This window comes from Melanostigma gelatinosum (assembly GCF_949748355.1).
Source record: "Melanostigma gelatinosum genome assembly, chromosome: 14".
Lineage (NCBI taxonomy): Eukaryota > Metazoa > Chordata > Actinopteri > Perciformes > Zoarcidae > Melanostigma > Melanostigma gelatinosum.
The window spans coordinates 3,586,831-3,606,990 of record NC_136647.1 but is presented as its reverse complement, the minus strand read 5'-3'; the positions used below and the strand labels follow the sequence as shown (position 1 = coordinate 3,606,990).

The 20,160-nt window shown below is 44.5% G+C and overlaps 1 protein-coding gene across 1 annotated transcript in view; it reads right to left on the bottom strand.

Moving 5' to 3' along the window:
- Positions 1 to 20,160, bottom strand: part of jade2 (jade family PHD finger 2) — a gene marked incomplete at its 5' end in the record, with an annotated part of 117,238 nt that overhangs the window by 81,344 nt on the left and 15,734 nt on the right. The window contains one exon of the mRNA XM_079283303.1: positions 11,682 to 11,839. Coding sequence (XP_079139429.1) covers positions 11,682 to 11,839 — 158 coding nt within the window. The remainder of the gene's footprint in view (positions 1 to 11,681; positions 11,840 to 20,160) is intronic.

The following is a 20,160-nucleotide window of genomic DNA, read 5'->3' as shown; positions in this document are numbered from 1 at the left end:
AAAGTAGTTAAAGCGCGAGGTGGATTACAATTGAATCAGAAACTATTCTGGTAATCGCTTTCAGTAGTTGGACGCCAAAAACTCCAAACATCACAAAGCTTTTCGTTTGTTTGTTTGCTTTTCTTCGTCTTACGTGACTGGAAACTAAAAAGCTTTGGGTTTTGAACTCTTGCCTCAGGAAACAGTGATTCGCATTCTTTCACTTGATATTTTTAAGGCCAAATGTTTAACTCAAAACTGTGGCAGGAACATTAAAAGCCAATAAAAACCAATCAATCAACGGTTATTCCTCAACAAGTAAACAATAAAAAGAGATGCTAGCACATTTTTCTCTTTTTTTTTGTCCCCTCCGCAGGAAATTAAGGATTTTCTTATTGCAGTGGAAACAATGCATCAACTTGAGCCTCAAAAACCCTCCTCGCCTACCGCTGGGCCGTTTTGATGAGCTTTCTTTCAATTTCTTCTTAGAGTTAGCGCCGCTTCAAGTCGGCTCCTCGGAGATGCATTCCCGCTTGCTTTAATTCTGTGCCTGAAAGCTTCGATTAAACCCACATTCTCAGAAAACAGCAGATCGGCAACACGAGGGAGAGGAGAGACGGATGATGGTTGTTTGATAGAGCGATGGAAAAGCTCTGCTGTGTGTCCATCCCTCTCTTTTCCTCTTTGTCATTCCCAGCAGATCGACAGTCGTTGTACCGCTCCACTCAACCGCCTCATCTACCTGTTTGTTTACTTATTCCCTCAGTTCCTCACCCATCAACACCCCTCCTCCCCACTGTGTCTCCATCCCTCCATTTTGTCTTACTCTGTCCCTCGTTCATCTCCCTAAATCCCTCCATCGCCTCCTCTTTCTCCCCCTCATTCCCACTCTTCTTTTTTTTGTTTATCCTTATTGCTGTGAAATAAGAGAGTGAGACAGCGAGTGAGTCATTTTTAACACGAGCTACTGTTATTATCAGTGCATGTTTTCAGGGGTTTCCTGTGCTTGATAACGGGTATTTATGGGATATGACGATGCTAACTTGTGCATTAGTTACATCACTTCTACCAACATTTGTGTGCAAGTGTGGCCAAATGAAATCTTAACCTTAAAGGCCTTTCAATAACTCCTAATGTAGATTGAAACAAGTAATCCTATCCATCAGAACATCAAACCATTTAAACCTTCTTCTCTGCTCTACATTATGTCCACTGTCAACACACACAAGTCAGATTGCTGTTTGTTCAAGTATCTGCTACTTAGACAAATGGCAACAAAGTCATATTATCAGATGCACTTTTGTCTCATTGCTCAAAAAGAGAAATCTATCCTTTTTATATTCATCCATCTAAATCCAAGGAGGATATTTTATGTGAGGCCTGGGCCTGTGGACTCCTCTGGGACACAAAGCGGCAGTGAACAGTGTTTACCCTCCTGGAGGCGGTTGGGTTTAAGTGGCCAGTCAGGGTGCAAACGCCTCCCTTATGTGACCGTTAAAGTCAATGGCCTCGTCGTGGCAGCCGTGCTGGTGGACGGTGGGAATATGAAAAACTGGCACTGATAATAAGGAGGGTCATGCACACACACTCTAGCATGATCAAACCTGCTGAAATGTCTTTGAGCGATGCACTAAGACCCAGGGAGGGGAAAAGTATTCAGTTATTCTGATCCGATACCAGAGTCAGATATTCCTCTGATTCAGCTTTAAATGCTGGATCGGGTATCAGCGAGTGCACGAGTTCATACCGTACATCCTGCCCGGTCGGTTATCATTGATGTGTTCAAATGTGATCTGGTCAATTTTGTTTTTGCCGAGAAACTTGAAAAAATACAGTTGTTTGACGGAGATGTTTTCATTAAAAAAAATATATTAGTGAGCGAATTATGACCCGTTTAACGGTGTTCGTTTTTTACCCTTACGTTCAGGTATCAGAATCGGTATCGCGAAGTAAGAAATGATATTGGAACATCTCTAGGGAGAAGGAAGAAGGAAAGAAAGACAAGAAGAGGAAGATACAAAGGTCAGTTGACACATTAAGTGTGGCGGTGTTTGTCAAATCGAGCGTGCACGGACACACAGATCAGTGAAAGAGAGAAGGGGAACTCCACTATCTATCTACCATCTTCTCCTGTGTCTCACTCTCTCTCTCAGTATCTGTTTCACTCTCACACACACACACACACACACACCAGTCAAGTGAGGCTGGCAGATGGTAAATTGGTAAAAGGCGGACGGCGTGGTCCAGATGTTGCTGAACCCACAGTGCAGAAGGCAAAGGGCTTTGATCTGCCTCACCACAGAGGAACTACTGTAGGAGACGAGAGGATGCCAACTGCTCCTTCAAAGTAAAGAAAGTGAGCGAAGGGGAGTAATTGTGCGTTTGTGTACGTCTAAATAAGAGGGAGTGCAGCGTACATATAACTTAGGGCTGGGCGATAAATCGATTTAATCGATTAATTCGAATGTGTGCTTTAAGGCGATGTGTTTTATTGAAAATCGAGAAAATCGCCCCCACCCCTCCCCCCCGTTGGGTTCCCGTAGTAGAGTGCGCGCGCATTGTTTACAAACTAAAACAATGGCGGCCAGCAGCTTCACTGCTGGCCGCCGCCGCCGCCACCTCACAACAACAACCCAGCATTTTGGAGACATTCACCAACTGTACTCCGCATGAGAAGAAGAGTGCCCGGTGGAAAGCCATCACGGATGCAGTCGCGATGTATATCGCAAAAGATATGGTGCCCATATACACCGTGGAAAAGCCGGGGTTTATTCACCGTCTCAAAGCTTTGGACCCCAGGTACGTGCTACCAAGCCGTAAACATTTTTCTGACGTTGCCTTGCCTCGGCTGTACAATAGTACACGCCAAAGGATCTCTGCGGAGCTGGAGGGGATGTCATTCTACTCCGCAACAACTGACCTGTGGTCCAGCAGGTTGACCCAGACACCGATCCACTTGACTGGTGGAAGCGTCACCAACTTAACTTTCCAAGGCTAAGTACTTTAGCAAAGAAATACCTCTCTGTGCCAGCTACAAGTGCCCCCTCTGAGAGGCTTTTCAGTGTGTGGGGGGGCATTGTTACATGCCACCGTGCATGCCTGAAGCCAGAGGTAGTAGACAGGCTTGTCTTCCTGGCAAAAAATATTTAGAAAAAACATGCACTACTGTTTAATACTGTTGGTTATGTTGTGAATGCACTTGATTTTGTTTACATGCACTTATTTACTGTGCAAAATATGTTATGTTGATGTTAGATCAGATGTTGCACTTTTGAAAATGTGAATGTTAAAGGGTCACATACATTTTATTTCATGCTGTGTTTGTATCAGTGTATTCAGTTAGAAAAGCTTACTGTAAAAAGTTACATTTGCACAGTTGTTTACAATGGAAGGCTACTATTTAATGCCATTTAATGTTATGTTTAATTTAATTTTATATTTAAATGATTCAGGCAAACAAAAGAGTGACCAAATACTTTTTGTATACTACAGGCACCTTTCTACAATGTTCAGGTTTTGTTTGCACTTTATTTTTATCAACCTACTTGGGAAAATCATCACAAAATAAAAGAAAAAATTGTTTTCAACAGCTTCTGTCATCTGCAAAAAATTTTGGGGGAAAAAAATCGATTTAAATCGTGAATCGGATTTTTTGTAAAAAAATCGGAGATTTTTTTTTTAGGCCATATCGCCCAGCCCTAATATAACTGTACGACATTCAAAGGGATAACTCACACGCATACAAACAGATACCCGCACAAAGCGTGCAGAAATAAACCGTGCGTCCGAAGGCACCCTGAACGCACACGGTCCAGACCATCCACACATGGCTCCGTTCGGTCACATCCATGTGGGGAGCAATGTGCGTAAACACACAAATACTCAACAAAACCGACCCACTCTGAGGCCGGGGGTTGCCTGCAGTAAACACCGCCAGCCGCACACGCCACACATGCTGAGCTGTGATCCGGGGAAATGCTTTAACACATATAAACACACACACACACACACACACACACACCAAGTTGTTTTTCTCCCAATGCAATTTAAGAAAAGCTGCATTCATTTATCAACTCAGACCAGCGCTCCCCTCTTTCCATCCAGCCTCCAAATTATAATTTTCTTTTTTTTGTCAATGGCACTCAATGACCGTACCCTGGTTAAATAAAGGTTATATACATCAAAATCTGCCAACTGAATCTCTGGGTGGGGAATGTGGAGTGGGCACGCGCCAACACATTTAGGTTTTGGCTGATTTGCCGGCCCCTAAACACACACAACTCAGCAGGTCAAAAGCTTTTGTTTGGAGGTGGAATGTTTAAATTTCCCAGGTTCCAGTCCCCCAAGATAAAGCCAGTCTTTGCCCGCAAGCCTTTCAGAGGTGAATGGGTTTAGCCGGAGTCTGACTCACACCCGCTGGAACCCGAAAAACCGGCTCAGTTCTGGCCAACTGCGGTCAAAGAGAGAATCGGGCTGCCAGTTCCAACTTCTCTTGACATGTCGGTGCGGTCGGCCAGCCAGACAGCAAGCCAGCCGGTCAGTCGATACAGTCAGGCAGCTGGCCCAGAAACGTGGTCCAAGATGGACCGCTCGAGCAGCCATTGTGCTATTTGGTTGGATAATGGCCATTAGTTGAAGAAGAAAGTTCACTCAGACGGCCAGATGTCACTCAGCGAACAAGGCAGCTCGTCTCTTACGTGATTAATAAAGCTCCCGGGCGACCCTGCCTCATACTGTGGTAATGAGAGGGTAGAGAATGTTCTTCTTATTTTCTTTCAACCACCCATTGACCCATCCAGTCAGTCAGTCAAGGGAAATGGCTGTTCTGCCAGGCGGTCGACAGGCGAGCCGGCAAGTGGTCACCGTGGTCGGTTAGCCAGTGAGGCAGCGAGCCTGAAAAGTGCTAAACGACTGGTCGGTTACTCTGCCAGCCGATGACTCAATCAACCAGGCATGGTTCAGTCAGAAAAGGCTGTCTCCTTTAGCCGTGGTGAAAGATGCACCCAGTGACTTGATGTGCTCATCCAGAGATGAGAATGTGTTATTATTATGTTGCCATTACGGTTCCCCTCTGGCCTCAGTTGCAAGTTTAAAAAGTAAAGGAGATCAAAAGCAATTTCTCACTACAACATGTTATTAGTTTTGTCATCTGGGGACCTACCAGATACAGGCGCACAGGTCCAATTTAGCTCCTTAGGCCATATTTTTTAAGAAAAACAGTTCTCATATTCCGTCATGCAGCCAAAAGCAACCAAATCAGCCTGTGGTCGAAAAATACACCCGTTGAACCCGCATAGCAATGTGGTGATGAGTTAATGTGGTCAGTAAGTCATCCATCCTTGATCTATCCAGCTTCTGGTTCATCCCCGATGCCGCTCACATCATCAAGACATCCAGTTTGTACTTATAAAGTCATCAAGTCAGTAAGTATCCCATCAGTCAGCTCTTGAGTGAGACATCTCGGGAGGCAGGCAGCAGCTCCGACCGATCTTATTCCCATATTGACCTCACGAAAAACACCGACGCCGTCTATAATCACTTGGTATTCACTAAACAGGGCACCTACTTTCTGAAATCACAGTGTTTGAATTCTGAGAGTGAAATATTACCACTACTAATACTACCTGTGCACAGTTATGCGACTATAGGTAAACACACTTCCAATAAAGGCTGCACAGAGAAACAGTAAAACACACAACAGTTACTTCCACGTGTCTTCATAGAAAAAGTTACTCCTCATTTTTCCCGCTTTCCTATGAAAGTCCAGCAACAAGTGTCGACTTCCACTCGTTTAATGCATACACAGTCTACAAAATAAAAGTCCGTCCTCACAGGAAACAACTCAGTTAGGTTCACGCAACACAACTACTTTGTCAGATTTAAGGTAGTATTGTCGTTTGGGTTAGAATAACTACAGAAGCGCCGTTACTGAAGTGCAAAAGTAACGTGACAAATAAATCAACGTTGACTTCTCGTTTCACACGACGAACGAACATCGGTCTCCTCGCTGAAAGATTGCGGTGCAATGGACCCATCCACCACCCTTTGTGTGTCTTTATACCTTCTCCTTCATTGTTACGTGGATAACAGTCTGCATGTCCCAGAGCAGCACAGGCTCAACACACAGTAGATGTATGCGCGTCTTCCATTCATCCATCGAACGAACAACATTCATCGACAGCCACGACAGTGTAGAAGCCATTGGTTCCGTGTGCACCCACTGACCCTGGGCACGACGGGGCTGACGACGCTGCTTTTAGTCATCTCGTCGTCTGACTGAGAGCTGCTTTGGAAGAAGCAGATGAATCTTGGGGGAATTTCCAGATGTTGTTGTGGACGATACGAACAAACAGACACACTTAAATAAAATGTGTGGACATGGAACGCACGCTGATGACAGGGAACATTCACACACACACACACACACACACAAAAGGCTGCAGCTGGGCCAGAAAGTTATCTTTTCAGTCATCTAACCGCCACTCTTTTCCCTCCCTTGCTTTTCTTTTTCCTTGTGTTTTTCCTTTGGCCTTAATGTTCTTGCAGCAGTGCCTCTGTCTTGACCTTTATCTGGCTATTCCTCTTCATCACATGCATTGAGGAGGAAAAACAAATGTCACATTTATTGCAGGTGTTCCTGACTCTCTCTTTCCAGACAGCAAAAGTTACAGAAGAATTTCCAAGATGAATTCCTCCAAAGAAGACAATGAAAATCACAGACTATGAAGGAATTGTTGTGTTTTTCTTTCCTCCACTAGAGTCTAACTGCAGAGTAAAGCAGACTTTTTGAGCTGAAAAACTACATTTAAGAATCAGGAAGCACAAAGTTTAGGTCATCGCAGTGCTTTGCTGTTCGTGTGTGTGTGTTCGTGTGTGTCAAACTGATGCATTTGGATACATCAACAGAAACCTGGTCAATGAATAACAAACCACGGTTTTACATACTGTATGATGTTCCATAGGAATGCCATCTAGTCAAATGATGTCGGCTGCCACTTCCCATGCCATGTACGTCCTCTCTCTGTGTCCATACCTTCCGTCCCTTCTGGGCAGGAGTTAAAGATTGTTGGCTGAATGTTTTACATAGCATCCGTGCGTGCCAGACCCAAGTTTTACATATCATCACAGAAACCCGACCTGCAGATATTCCACCACTGGGGATCATGTGATGCATGCCATTGTCCTGCAATCTCAACTGCGCTTGAGCTCTACATCCCTTGAGCACCATGGATTCTCGAAGTGTGTCGACCAATAAATCAAACGCTTTTTGAACATTTAAAAGTCTGTAGAACATTTGCACGATGACCAAGCAGTCGAGCCGTCGAAAGAACAAGCCACACAAAAATATAACCTCAACAAAAAGCTATCTTTTTGTCCAGCAGTGCATAAACCACTCTGGTAAGGAGTCTCTCCGTGTGATGCTTCCCGTTCAGAAAGCCGACGTGTTCAGCCAAACCACAAACAACGGGTAAAAATAAAGCAATAAATAAAATAACCTCTATCTCATTTTCGTTCATTTAGTGAAAAGGCGCAGATCTTCTCCTGTGTATGTGTAATTATTTCCCTCTCCGGCACGCCGTTGTCATCGGGGACCGAGGCTGTCGAGTCGCTGCCAAGGCCCCATTCACTGTCTGCACAGAGCCGGTGTTACGCAACGGCGAATTACTTCCACTCAGCCCCGACAAAACCGTGGAGCGGGAGAGAAAGAAGGGAAAAAAGAGGGGGGGGGGGAGTGATAAAATAAAATAGTCAGAGGGGAGGAGGGATGGCCAAAGAGGTGGGGGGGGCAAGCAAGAGGAAAGTCAGAGGGGGAAAGAGAGAACTTGGAAAGGAGATGAGAGGCAGTGGGTGGAGAAAGAGTTTAGAGAAACACTAGAGGGAAAATAGACAGAGGAGGAGGATAATGAGAGATAGAAGGCAAAGGACAGTGGGTGGAGAAGGACGGGGAGACGGAGAAGAAAGGAGAGACGACTCTCCCGCGTCTCTCCTGCAGTGTTTTGGCAAAAAAAAAAAAAAAGACATCGAACCACAATGACCTCTTCACCACAACGGTTTCACCGAAAAGCATGCCGCAGTGGCCAAAGTGTTCCAAGAAGAGAGAGAGAGAGAGAGAGAGAGAGAGAGAGAGAGAGAGAGAGAGAGAGAGAGAGAGAGAGAGAGAGAGAGAGAGGGAGAGAGAGAGGTAGAACAGGAGTGTTGTCAAAGCCAGACAGGGCCCGCAGCCCTTTTCCTCTCCAACAATTTTTGGAGATGATGTCATCATTCATAAAAAAAGAAAAAAGAAAAATGTGTCTGCGCCTGTGGCTGAAATAGAGCAAAAGTAAGAGAGGAAGGTGGGAGTGGAAGCAGGGAAGCCGGAGAAAGAAGACATGTAGAGATGAAGACAGACAAGAGAGAGAGAGAGAGAGAGAGAGAGAGAGAGAGAGAGAGAGAGAGAGAGAGAGAGAGAGAGAGAGAGAAACTGAAACAGGGGAGTTGGATCAGGACAAAAATGTCTAAAAGGAAAGAAACACGACATAATTGGAGAGATGAAGAGGGCAGGAGAGGGAAACTTATACTTTCACCGTCACTTCACTTCATGTTTGGGTTCACGTTGCAGTCAAAGATGCACCATGGAGCCTCAAAGAAATAACAACTAGAGCAAACATATTGATGATTGATCTTTACAGGTGCTGGTATCTAGATGGCGTCAAAGCCGCTATGCATGTTTAACCATGGAGTATTCAAAAAAAATGATCTTCAATTCAATCAAAAACCACAGATTTGGCGATAGCTAAATCGCTAGCCAGCTCTCTACTAGCTAGCAGAAAGGGTTAATTTGCTCTCTAGATAACTGAAATCTCTACCCTTCAGGCAGTGAGAGAAATTACTAAAACACAATCGATGTTGTGCTTTTGGAGTCCGACCGGCAGCTGAACTGATGTGCTTTGGTGCTTTTGTAGTTCCTCTTGGCTGCGAGAGAAACTAGTAATTACAAATGTCCTCATATGTGCGTTTTCCCAGTCACTGATACATTTAAGCATGTAAGCTTATTTCTTGCTTGGAGGCCGTTTTCAAACCTAATACTGGAAAGCCTTCACTTCCTGTGTGGGAATAAGGTTTCCTACCGCTAGAATTCTGCCCGACCGCAGAGACTCGTACGGGCTTAAAACCAAGGAAGTCTCGCTGGTGATTTCAGCTTGAACATGTCAAGAGGACAGAGCGAGGAAAAGGAAAGGAAAAGTCGTGGCTTCAAGATGATAGACGGCAGGAAAAAGATGAACAAATGGCAGTCACACTTACACTCATCCCTCTTCACCTCTATCTCCCCATCTATTCATCACCAGTCCATTTCAGCATCACTGTATGTCACTTCATCCCGCTGTAAGATAATATATTAGCCCCCATTCATCCATCTTTCCTTATCTATCTCTGCCATTGCTCCTTCTCTCCCAATCCGCTCATCTGTCTCTCTGCCTTCAGGCTCTCTTCAATCTGTTAGCTCCATACTGCTGTGTGTGTGTGTGTCCTCTGAGATATTAGACAATGCAAACAGTGAGTGTGACACATTTATCCTTTTTAAATCTTAGAATCATGAAGATGATCCAGATTTTCTTTTGTATTTTCCTCTCTGTTATTTATTAACTTTGTCTTCTGCCCTCATTAAGACTGTGAGGAAATCGTTCATTCTTCTGTCTTTGTCGGAGACAAAGAAGTGGACGTAAACTCATGTTTACAATATTTACTGAGGTAATAAATCAAGAGAGAAGTAGAGTCATTTTCTCATAGACTTCTATACAACCAGAGGAGTCGCCCCCTGGTGGACACTAGAGAGAATGCAAGTTTAAAGCACTACCGCACTGCCATTGAACTGCACCTTAATTCCTCACGCAGGTAAAACTGCTAATGCAAGCCTTTTCACATGAGAGTCAACGATGTGTTTCAGGTTCTCTAGTTCCCTTATTAGGTATGCCATTATATTTGGCAACACTATTTGATTTATCTTTTGTTTGTTTCATTGTGACGTGTTTCTTTGACGTTATTGGATCCAACAGGTTAGAGTTGCTATTAAGCATGGCAAAACTGTTTTCAGCTTTTACGACCAACCAGACTGAATGACTATTTTATGTTTTTTAACTTGCTGCAGCAAAGTCCTTGAATTGAGTGGAGAACAAGACATGACAAAGTGGACCAAAGGCCTTAAACTCCAGTCAAGAGCAGAGACGAGACGAAAACGCATTTCAACTCTCACAAAAACAAGAGGTGGAAAACATTTACCACATTATTACTCAGCCTTTTCATTTTCAACATATCATGTTCAGCAGCTTTTTGTCTGTTTAAAATGTCACTTTGCTATGAAATCTGAGTTGACGAAGCTTTTACTTTTCCTTTATTTGTCTTTTTTGTTGAGAGCGAGCTTCCTCCGCATCTGGTTTTCTCGAAGCAGGTAAAAAAAAAAGTGCAACATTTGTCCAAATCTCACATGACTGGATAATTTGTCTGTTTCCCAAAGAGAATGTGTGTGCGTGTGTGTGTGTGTGTGTGTGTGTGTGGCCTCCCAGTGTGACATGTCTGTCTAACATTTTCATGAGTTCCTAAAACGCCAAACAAACCACACGGGTATGTGAAGCAGCTGCAGTAGTACTAGAGAGCCACAACAGCCTACTGGGGGAAAAGAGAGAGAGCGTGCCCAGACTAATCTACAGTATGAATTTAAGTGGGTCGAAGTGCATGTCTGCACACATCTGCCTACCAGCTTGCTTCTGTGTGTGTGTGTGTGTTCATGTTTCACGTGCATCCAAACCCATAGTGTGTGCGTTCGTGTACGAATTAGCAAGAGATGGTGGATTCCTGCTTGGAGGTGCGTGTGTGCATGTATTCCCACCCACAGCATCATTTTTGGAAAAATGGCAAAAGGGGTGAAGAGATTAAACCACGCCCACGAAAGCATCGGCAAATATGGCCGCTACAGTAGCTTTGAGAAAAGCGATACGGGGCACTGAATTTGATGTATTTACCGTTTACCGGACCACAAATGAAACAGGAGTTAGCTAGCGCACCTCGCGGCCCCTCCAACCTCACTCCCCCATCTCAGGGGGGCTACTTCGCCGGGAGGAGAGAAAGTACGGCAGCTCCGGAGAGAGACCGTCGCCGCCGTAGAGTCCGCCTGCTCTCCTCTCGGCTGCGATCCAGCCGCTGGCAAAGAGCCCGCTCGTTTTCCGGAACCGGTGTGTTGTAGCATGAAAACATGGTGGAATTAGCATGCTAAAGCTAGCACGTTAATGCTTCACCCACACACTCTTGTCCCAGCACAGGACAAGAGTGTTCATTTACTGTCCAAAGAAAGGAGGGAACAGGCTTGTGCTGTGATTGTAACGATACACAGTGGTCACTAAAAAAGTAAAAAAACACACATTTAAGTGTGCAGTTATTCTTTCAATTTCACCAAATTGAATTGTGAAGGTTGTACCAACTACAGTCTCACATTCCAGAAGTCCATTGACAATTTGGCAATTGTCCAAAACAACTATTAGTCAAGGCAAGCAAAAGTTGAAATCTCATAACCTTTCCAGGATCTTTGTGACTGTGGGAACTCTGCCAGTGTGTTTAGATGGCGACACAGTATCTCTGCAGCCAAAGGTTGAACTAGTAGTGCATCACAGTTGAAACAGATAACAATACTTTGTGTGCTACTCTCATGTCCTTAAACAGTGGTGTCCTACCTGACCACGGGCTCTGGTATGGCCTCCAGGCTGGCGGGGACCTGCACCCCCTTCTCCCACTCTTGTCTCCAAGGGTCCGAGAGCACGTAGAAGTCGTCCGGGCCGAGCTGGGCCGAGTCCGGGAGCTTCATGGCCGTAATGAAGTCAGTACGAAATACCTGCAGGGCGGGAGGAGGAGAGAGGAAGAAAGAAAAGTTTGGTCAAAGCGGAGATATTTACTTCGACTCGTTTTAAAAATTCTGTTTCTGAGCGTCTTCAGAGGAAGAGATCCTCACAGTCCGTGGGCTCAGACTGCCCATGAAAAGATCATTACTGATAAGAAAAATGACTCAATAGTTCGTCTTGGACATAAATCTTCTGAAAATCTTCAAAAAACGTCAGCGTAACACAAGAGCAGGTGAGGAATACGAAGAACAGATGCTGAAAGGCGTTGAGCAGCATTTGTCTGGAAAAGCCTGAATCTCTCAATGTGCAGTGTTGACTGGATCCCTGGCATCATTTTAATGCTCCCCTGGATGTTTGAGTGGTTTTTCCGCTGCAGTTTTTCTTGTGAGTTTGTGGTCTTGCTTTTGGGTGTAAATTAACATGCGGGGTTGTTGTTTTTTTGACTGTTCCCGTCGCATTGCCTGAGAGGAAACGATGTCTCATTTCATTACAAACGGTGTTTCCTCTGTCCTCAGATCTGTTCCTCCATCTCTCAGCAGGTGGTCTCCTCCCTTCCCTCACTTACATCGTATTCTTTACATTTCTCCTTACATGGGGATAAGATGCGAGGAAAAGGCGCACATGAGGAGGCGTTTAAGACAAACGAGAACCGCCCACTGACAAAGGAAGTAGAGAGATGAGAGGGGGAGAGGAAGGAGGAAGAAGCGAGGGAACGACTGCCGAGGTGCTGTGGCAGTGTTGTCGTCAAGACCGCCTAAACCGAGACCAGGTCATGAGTGTATCGAGACTGAGACAAGACCGAAACCAGACCAGGGCGAGTCCCACACTCGATAACACGTGGAACATGCAAACCATAGACACCCCTCACATTGATGTGAAAGATCCACTTTCCTGTGAAAACACCCACAGAATACATTGGCATGTGTTAGTGTACCATGATATGTATAACGGCATTGCAGGGGAGATTTTGTGGGGAGTTTTATATGAGCAAACACAGTAAAAAAGAACAAGTCAGACAATGCACAGGCGGTTCAGCAATATTTCCACAGTTATGGTCTTGAAATAAAAACCAGAGTCCTCAATGTCTGAGACCGAGACAAGAAGGAGTAAAAATGTGTATATACTGTATATACACACACATAATGATTAAAATAACGTGCATGTAGGAGGATTTTATCAAGACAAACAAGGTGTGCTTGTGTGTGATGCAGTGTTTTTAAGACCTGAGGGAGAGTGTGTGTTCAAGCAGACACAATATTTCTCACGTATAATGTGAACACACACTCACACACACACACACACACACACACACACACACACACACAGTCTGCTATTACAGCGACCTGAAGCATCGACATTATCAGTCATATCGTCAAGGACATCAGCCAAGAACACACACACACACACACGCACAGGAAAACAAGCAACACACACACGGCAGAAATAAATCAACCGTATGACTCCACTTTTATCATCACTTTCTAAGCCTCCTTATTCGTGCTTTATTTGCTCTTCTCCCCCGTCCTACTCCCTCGCTCCCCCCTCCGTCTCTCCATCTCCCCCCCATCCTTTCCTCACTCAGTCCCCTAATGTGTATTCTTTTTACCTGCTCTATTTTTGACCATGGTAGAAAAAAGTGTCAAAAAGAGATTTGAGAGAAAGGGGGAGTAGATGAGATAAAAAATGAGGAGAGAAGGAAAGAAGAGAAGAAAGGAAGAGAGAAGGGAGGAGAGGAGGAAGAGAGGAAAAATGGAGGAGATGTGAGAAGGGGGAGAAAGGAAAGGGAGGAAGGAAAAGGGAGGAGAGGAGGAAAAATGTGAAGAATAAATAAAGTTACCAGAGGGAAAGGGAGGAGAAGGAATAAGAAGAGAGGACAGGAGAAGATAAGGGCAGAAAAGAGGAGAAAATAATGGAGGAAAAAGGAGAAGGGAGACAAAAAGGTGGAGAATAAAGAAGGAGATAGGAAGATGAGAGAAAAGACAACATAGGGTACACAAAAGGAGGAGAGGAAAAGGAGGTAGAGAAAACAGATGAAAAGGAGGATAAAAGAGGAAAGAAGAAGGGAGGGACAAAGGACATTTCAGTAGAGATAAGGAGAGGAGAGGAGAGGCAAAGGCAGAAAAGGAGGTATATCAGTTTTATCACTGTGTTTATAGGAATGACTGCAGATAATTAATGTGAAGGAAACACTATTACAAGCTCCTGTAGTTTTATATTCTGCCTTCTTTCTCCCTCTCCCTGTCCCTCTCTCTCGCTGTCTGATTGTCTCTCTCTCTCCCTCTCTCTCTCTCGCTGTCTGATTGTCTCTCTCTCTCCCTCTCTCTCTCTCTCTGTCTGATTGTCTCTCTCTCTCTGTCTGATTGTCTCTCTCTCTCTCTCTGTCTGATTGTCTCTCTCTCTCTGTCTGATTGTCTCTCTCTGTCTGTCTGTCTCTCTTTCTCCCTCTGTCTGATTGTCTCTCTCTGTCTGTCTCTCTCTCTCTCTCTCGCTGTCTGTCTCTCTTTCTCCCTCTGTCTGTCTCTCTCTCTCTCTCTCTCTCTCTCTCTCTCTCTCTCTCTCTCTCTCTCTCTGTCTGATTGTCTCTCTCTCTTTCTCCCTCTGTCTGATTGTCTCTCTCTGTCCATCTGTCTGTCCGTCTGTCTGTCTCTCTCTCTCTTGTGACAGAAAGTTGGGAGTTGCTCATCCTCAGTGATGGACGACATGCAGACGGATGGAAAAGGAGGAGCATCATAAAAACATGAGACGACCAGGTCTCACAAGAGAGTCAGACAGGTAGAGGGAGAGGCTAATGTTACCCTAAATATGAAATACAAATGAGGTGCATTTCCCTCAGCTTTCATCATCAAAAATATATCCAGTAAAAAAAAAAGTCCCTCAAGAGCTGATTAGATTTGAGTAACCCGTTTATAGAGAGTCAGTTAATGTCAGTTATATTTCATGTGAAGACAAAAACAAAGAAACGCATTTGGCTGCATCACAACAGAGCAGCTGATGAAGACTTATGCTGGCGGTTGTGACAGAACAAATGTCTCTTCTGGACGGATTCGGTGGACAGACTGTTGTGCAATGAGCCTGGAGCGTCCATGGAAACTCTGTCAGCAATCACTCAACAGGTTTCCCCCCATTCATCACATGACTCACTCATTCGCTGGAAAGATCGTCCCCATCGATCTAATTGAATAACTCTGTTCTGAGGAACATGTGATTGAATTGAATTTCCACTCGGCTTTCCGAACTTGATAAAAATCATAATTTGGATATGAATGTGGATGAGTGGATGCAAAGTTCCTAGAAGTGGGAATGATGCAGTACATTTCCAAAAAAGACAAGACGGAAAATCCATTTAGCTTGCAATTTACTGCCTCCGTCAATTTCATTTAGTTTCCGGCTCTCTTCTCAGAAAACACTGTATCTTAACGAGCGTGGCCTCTCGGTGGATCGCTGTCATTTGTAACGGCAGCGACATCACGCCGCTGTGGTGGAGCTGTATCTTAATAGAGATTTTGAATCGACAGTTTGCATTGATGTACCCGAACGTTTTCTTGTGCTGTGAATACAACGCCGAGGCTTGAACATGATCAAACAGACAGAAGTAGTCCCTCTCACACAGTCAATGAAGCTGCACACACACACACACACACACACACACACTTTTCTTCTGGCCGGGCAGTCAGTCAGTGGGTCAGTATGTTACGTTGAGTTATGGGCTGTATGCATGCAGCACACAGTCATTAAGTCCAATCTAGATCTGGACTGATGACATGAGCAGGGGGAGTGTGTGTGTGTGTGTGTGTGTGTGTGTGTGTGTGTGTGTGTGTGTGTGTGTGTGTGTGTGTGTGTGTGTGTGTGTGTGTGTGTGGGCGGGTGCTGGTAGGGGGGGCTGGCAGCATGACAGGAATTAATAATCACAGTAAGAAACACTGCTATTATTCACAAAAACTACTCAGACTATTAGTTTTGATAAATACAGTCCTACGAGAACGTATGACTACTGCTATTATACTATAAAAACTACTGCTAATAGTACTGCTAATACAGTACTGCTGTTACAAGCACGACACAGATTTTTTACTTCAGTCGACAGGACTACTTCCACTACTTCAGGTTCCATATATGACTGTTACCAAGGCCTCTTCCGCTACGACTAAAACCACAGCTGCTTCCAGCTACTGACGGTTCACCGACATAACTTCTCACGTACAAACTGTGTCTTCTCTCACAAGCTCTACGACAAAACAATCTGCTACAAAAAAGGTTCCTATTGCCACAACTAGGCATGGTTATCGTGTAATAGTAAAAGTAACAACAACATATTAATAATAACTTATTATTAAACAGTACAATGTGCTTTATGAGTCTTCAAAGCCAGGAAAATGTAAGAGTTTAACGTTATTTTGACTGGTGCTGGTGGTATTTCTGCCACTTGTACCTACTCTAGTACTTCTGCTACCAATAACAGTGGTATTATTGCCACTACAAATACGACTGCTACTCATTCCGCCTGCTATTGTTGCTTCTGGTGCCAAAGCTATGAATAAGTGGTACTACTGTGCAGCTGCAGCTGCTGCTCCTGACCTCCAACTACAACCACCAGCACAAATAATACAGTCTTTATACTTCCACACGGCGTCAGTGAGCCGTAAAGAAAGAAGGAACTGGACCGGGTACTTGAACCTGGACTCACTCCTCACATTCTTCTGCGGCCTATGAGCTCCTGCGAGGTCTGATTCAGCTCGTTCGTATGAGGCCGTTTGCCCGGCGGTCTTATTTGTGGGACTGACTGTAATCTCTGACCATCTGCAGAGCGCTGATAGACCAGCAGCTCCGACCTGAGCTGAGCTGAACAGAAACCAACAGCGGATGACTGTTGAAATCTGACATTTCAGGCCAGGAAACGCACCCACTCACTCGGGCAGTTAGACACACACACACACACACACACACCACTGTTAAGACTCCCTGGTTATCTTAAAAAACACAATCTTCACATGCGACTTTGAACGGGATGAGAGCGCTGATAGAAAGAGAAGGACAGAGAGAGAGAGAGGATGCTGCGTCCTTCAGCTTTTATCCTGTTATTATTAGACCGCTGAGCTCCAGCGGGGCCTTCTCTGCTGGGATCGCGGGTGCAATAGCGGTGCGACAGTTAGTTACCAGCACCCCATGAGGTGCAAAGGACCCACCATGAACCCTATGTACGTGAGTTAGTGACGTTTGTCATGTTCTTGACCAGAAATAACTTTTAACAGCCAATTTTACAGCAAATTTGATCAAATTACGGCAAAACATCAACTTAGTTATATAGTATAGTTGTGTGTGTGTTGCCCGATGATCCTCCGTGACTCAAACAGAGATTGCAGGAGAAATTCGCTGTACTACAAACCCTGCTAAATATGCAGCTGATGACACGACACAGCCCACAGTTGGTGAACGTCATAAGGGAAGCCACGGTGAGGAAATTTCCCCACCGGTTAATAGAACTCGGGAATCAATTACACCGGACATTATACAATAAACAATATTCTTCAATGACGCTTATTATCTGCAGAGTGCGTACTTTGATAATAGGTAATAAAATAAAAACACGCAGGCTGAACCAGGACAGCAAAATCATTATTGCTCCCCAAGTGAATGGCAGCTCAGTACATATTAATTTGTTCTGTTTTGACCTTTCACAATAAAAGCCCTGTCTGAATAGCTACTGGGAAGAGCAGTGTGTCTGTAAACAGAGCTCAAAGAAACGCTGATTCATCTTAGTCCTCGATAACCCAAGGAAAGGAACTGAAATCCGGCTAACAGTTGGAATCAGCCACAAGCCCGCCACACAGCGAGAAGTGTCAGGCGTCGGTTTGTTGCTTCATGTCACCGGCTTCCACTGAAAATGAGCCTGTTGCTGTCACTTGTAGTTCAAACGCAGCAGTAGCATGGGTTAAGTAAATGCAGAGTTCAGATTTCATGGACGTGCCTTTATATGTGTAGGAACATTAAAGGTTTTTACTTAATCCGTTCTATTTCCCATGCAAAACACACAGTAAGGACTTGGACTTTGAAGAACAAGAGGATGAAGATGACTGTACTGACTGACTGTGGAGGACTACATGCACCCTCTGGCATTGTGACAGATTCTGGTAAACAGGGTTTGTGATCGTCACTCTATACCGTCAAACACCAACGCAGAAGCAGAACCGACAGCAGCGCGTCAGCCTCAAATGGGTTAACGTTTGACTAAACTGAACAGGAGAATAAAAGAGAGCTGCTAAAGACGTGAGAGAAGGAACTCTGAGGTGGAAGATGAAATGAATCACACAGAGTGAAAGAAGCACAATGGAAAGAAAGATAAGACAGAAAAGGAGGGAAAAAGGGAGGGGAAGTGAGAGTGAAATAAAGGAAGAAGGAGAAGAGTATTTTATGTTTCTTCCTCTGGGCATCATGGCTACCTGGCTCTCCACAGTGCGTCATGGCAGATGTCGACTCACAGAGAGAGGAGGCTAATTTTAGCAGCCACATCACAGCACAGGGACGGGCTCTAATGATTGGCTGCTTGGAAGGTCCACAGGACTCGGGGAGAAATGTGTGTGTGTGTGTGTGTGTGTGTGTGTGTGTGTGTGTGTGTGTGTGTGTGTGTGTGTGTGTGTGTGTGTGTGTGTGAGTGTTGAGTGGGTGATTAAGAGTGAGAGAAAAGGGGCTGATGAGAGAGAGAAAGAAAGATAGAGGGAGGGAGGGAGACAGAGAGAGAGAGGGGGAGAGAGAGAGAGAGAGAGAGAGAGCGAGAGAGAGAGAGAGAGAGAGCGAGAGCGAGAGCGAGAGCGAGAGAGAGAGAGAGAGAGAGAGGGAGAGAGGGCGAGAGAGAGGGAGAGAGAGGGAGAGGGAGAGAGAGGGCGAGGGAGAGAGAGAGGGAGAGCGAGAGAGAGGGAGAGAGCAGTGACTCAGTGATTTCAGCAAGAAACAGACACTTTCTCTCCCACATGCACCAACACAGGAATCTGGTGCCGCAACACCGACACAATGTAACGGATTTGAATCAATAATGGCGTCACTCATCCATTAGATCACAGGTGTCAAACTCAAGGCCCGCGGGCCGAATCCGGCCCGCCGTGTCATTTTATGTGGCCTGCGAATCCGCCAGCAAAAAAAAGGAGAATTTTTTATTATTTTTTTGGAAAAATAATTAAAAGTTAGACTTGAAAATAAAAGTATCCCCATGGTCAAAATTATGAGATGGAAAGTTTAAATTATGAGATAGCATGTTGTTTGTGTACCGACATTAAAACTATCACAACAGGTGGACAGGAGAGGCAACAGCCCTAAAGCGGTTTTCCAACGATTGAAAAAGGTCGACAAATAATCCCAAAATGTCCACGAAGAGAAAAATTGATGCAGAGGCAAGAAAATGTAATGAAAGATGTGAAAGTGAATACATGTTTGTGCTTCAAGGTGAGAAACGGGTCTGTCTTCTGTGTTATGAGGCGTGTCGGTGATGAAGGATACAATTCACGTCGGCATTTTGACACCAAACACGGAGCTAAATTTAGCCTCCAAGAAAAACATGAAATTGTCCAAGAATTAAAAGGCAGACTGCAATCACAGCAGAATATATTCACACAGCTACAGCCCAGTGCATGCTGAAGGTATGTGAGCAGAGCTCCGACTAGATACAGACTTTTACAAATGTCAGTTTGTGAAGAAACACCATCGCAGACCGAGTTCATGAACTAGCAGCAATCTAACAACACAGCAGCTAAGAGACGAGCAGGTACTCGTCTTCTTCATTAACTGTTGATGAAAGCACAGACACCACGGATACATCATCTATCATGTTCATCAGACCTGACTCTCAGTGAGCAGCTCTTGGATGTAGCTGCATGCACAGGACGACGACAGGGAGGAACATTAGTGATGCAGAGAGGTGACACAAACAGCTTTGAACAAAGTTAATGTCATAACTTGTGTTTGATATTTGTCTTTGTTATTTTCTTTAATAGTTTGATCTTTGATAGAGTCATGTGGGTTTCTTAACCTTCAATTAAAATGATTTGTTGTTATAATAACAGAAATGTGTTTAAATATCATTTTTCATTTATTTAACTGCATGTACAATATTTGTACACTTGAATAAACAATAATCAAATGCACAGAGAGTTATTTAACAATATGTTAGGGAGAAGTTAGTTTTACAGTCTTACAGTTACAACCGGCCCTTTGAGGGCGACCGTGATGCTGATGTGGCCCAGAGTGGAAATGAGTTCGACACCCCTGCATTAGATGATTAATACATTTTGAATTTAGTGGACTCGAACGCTTCGAAGGCTTCGAC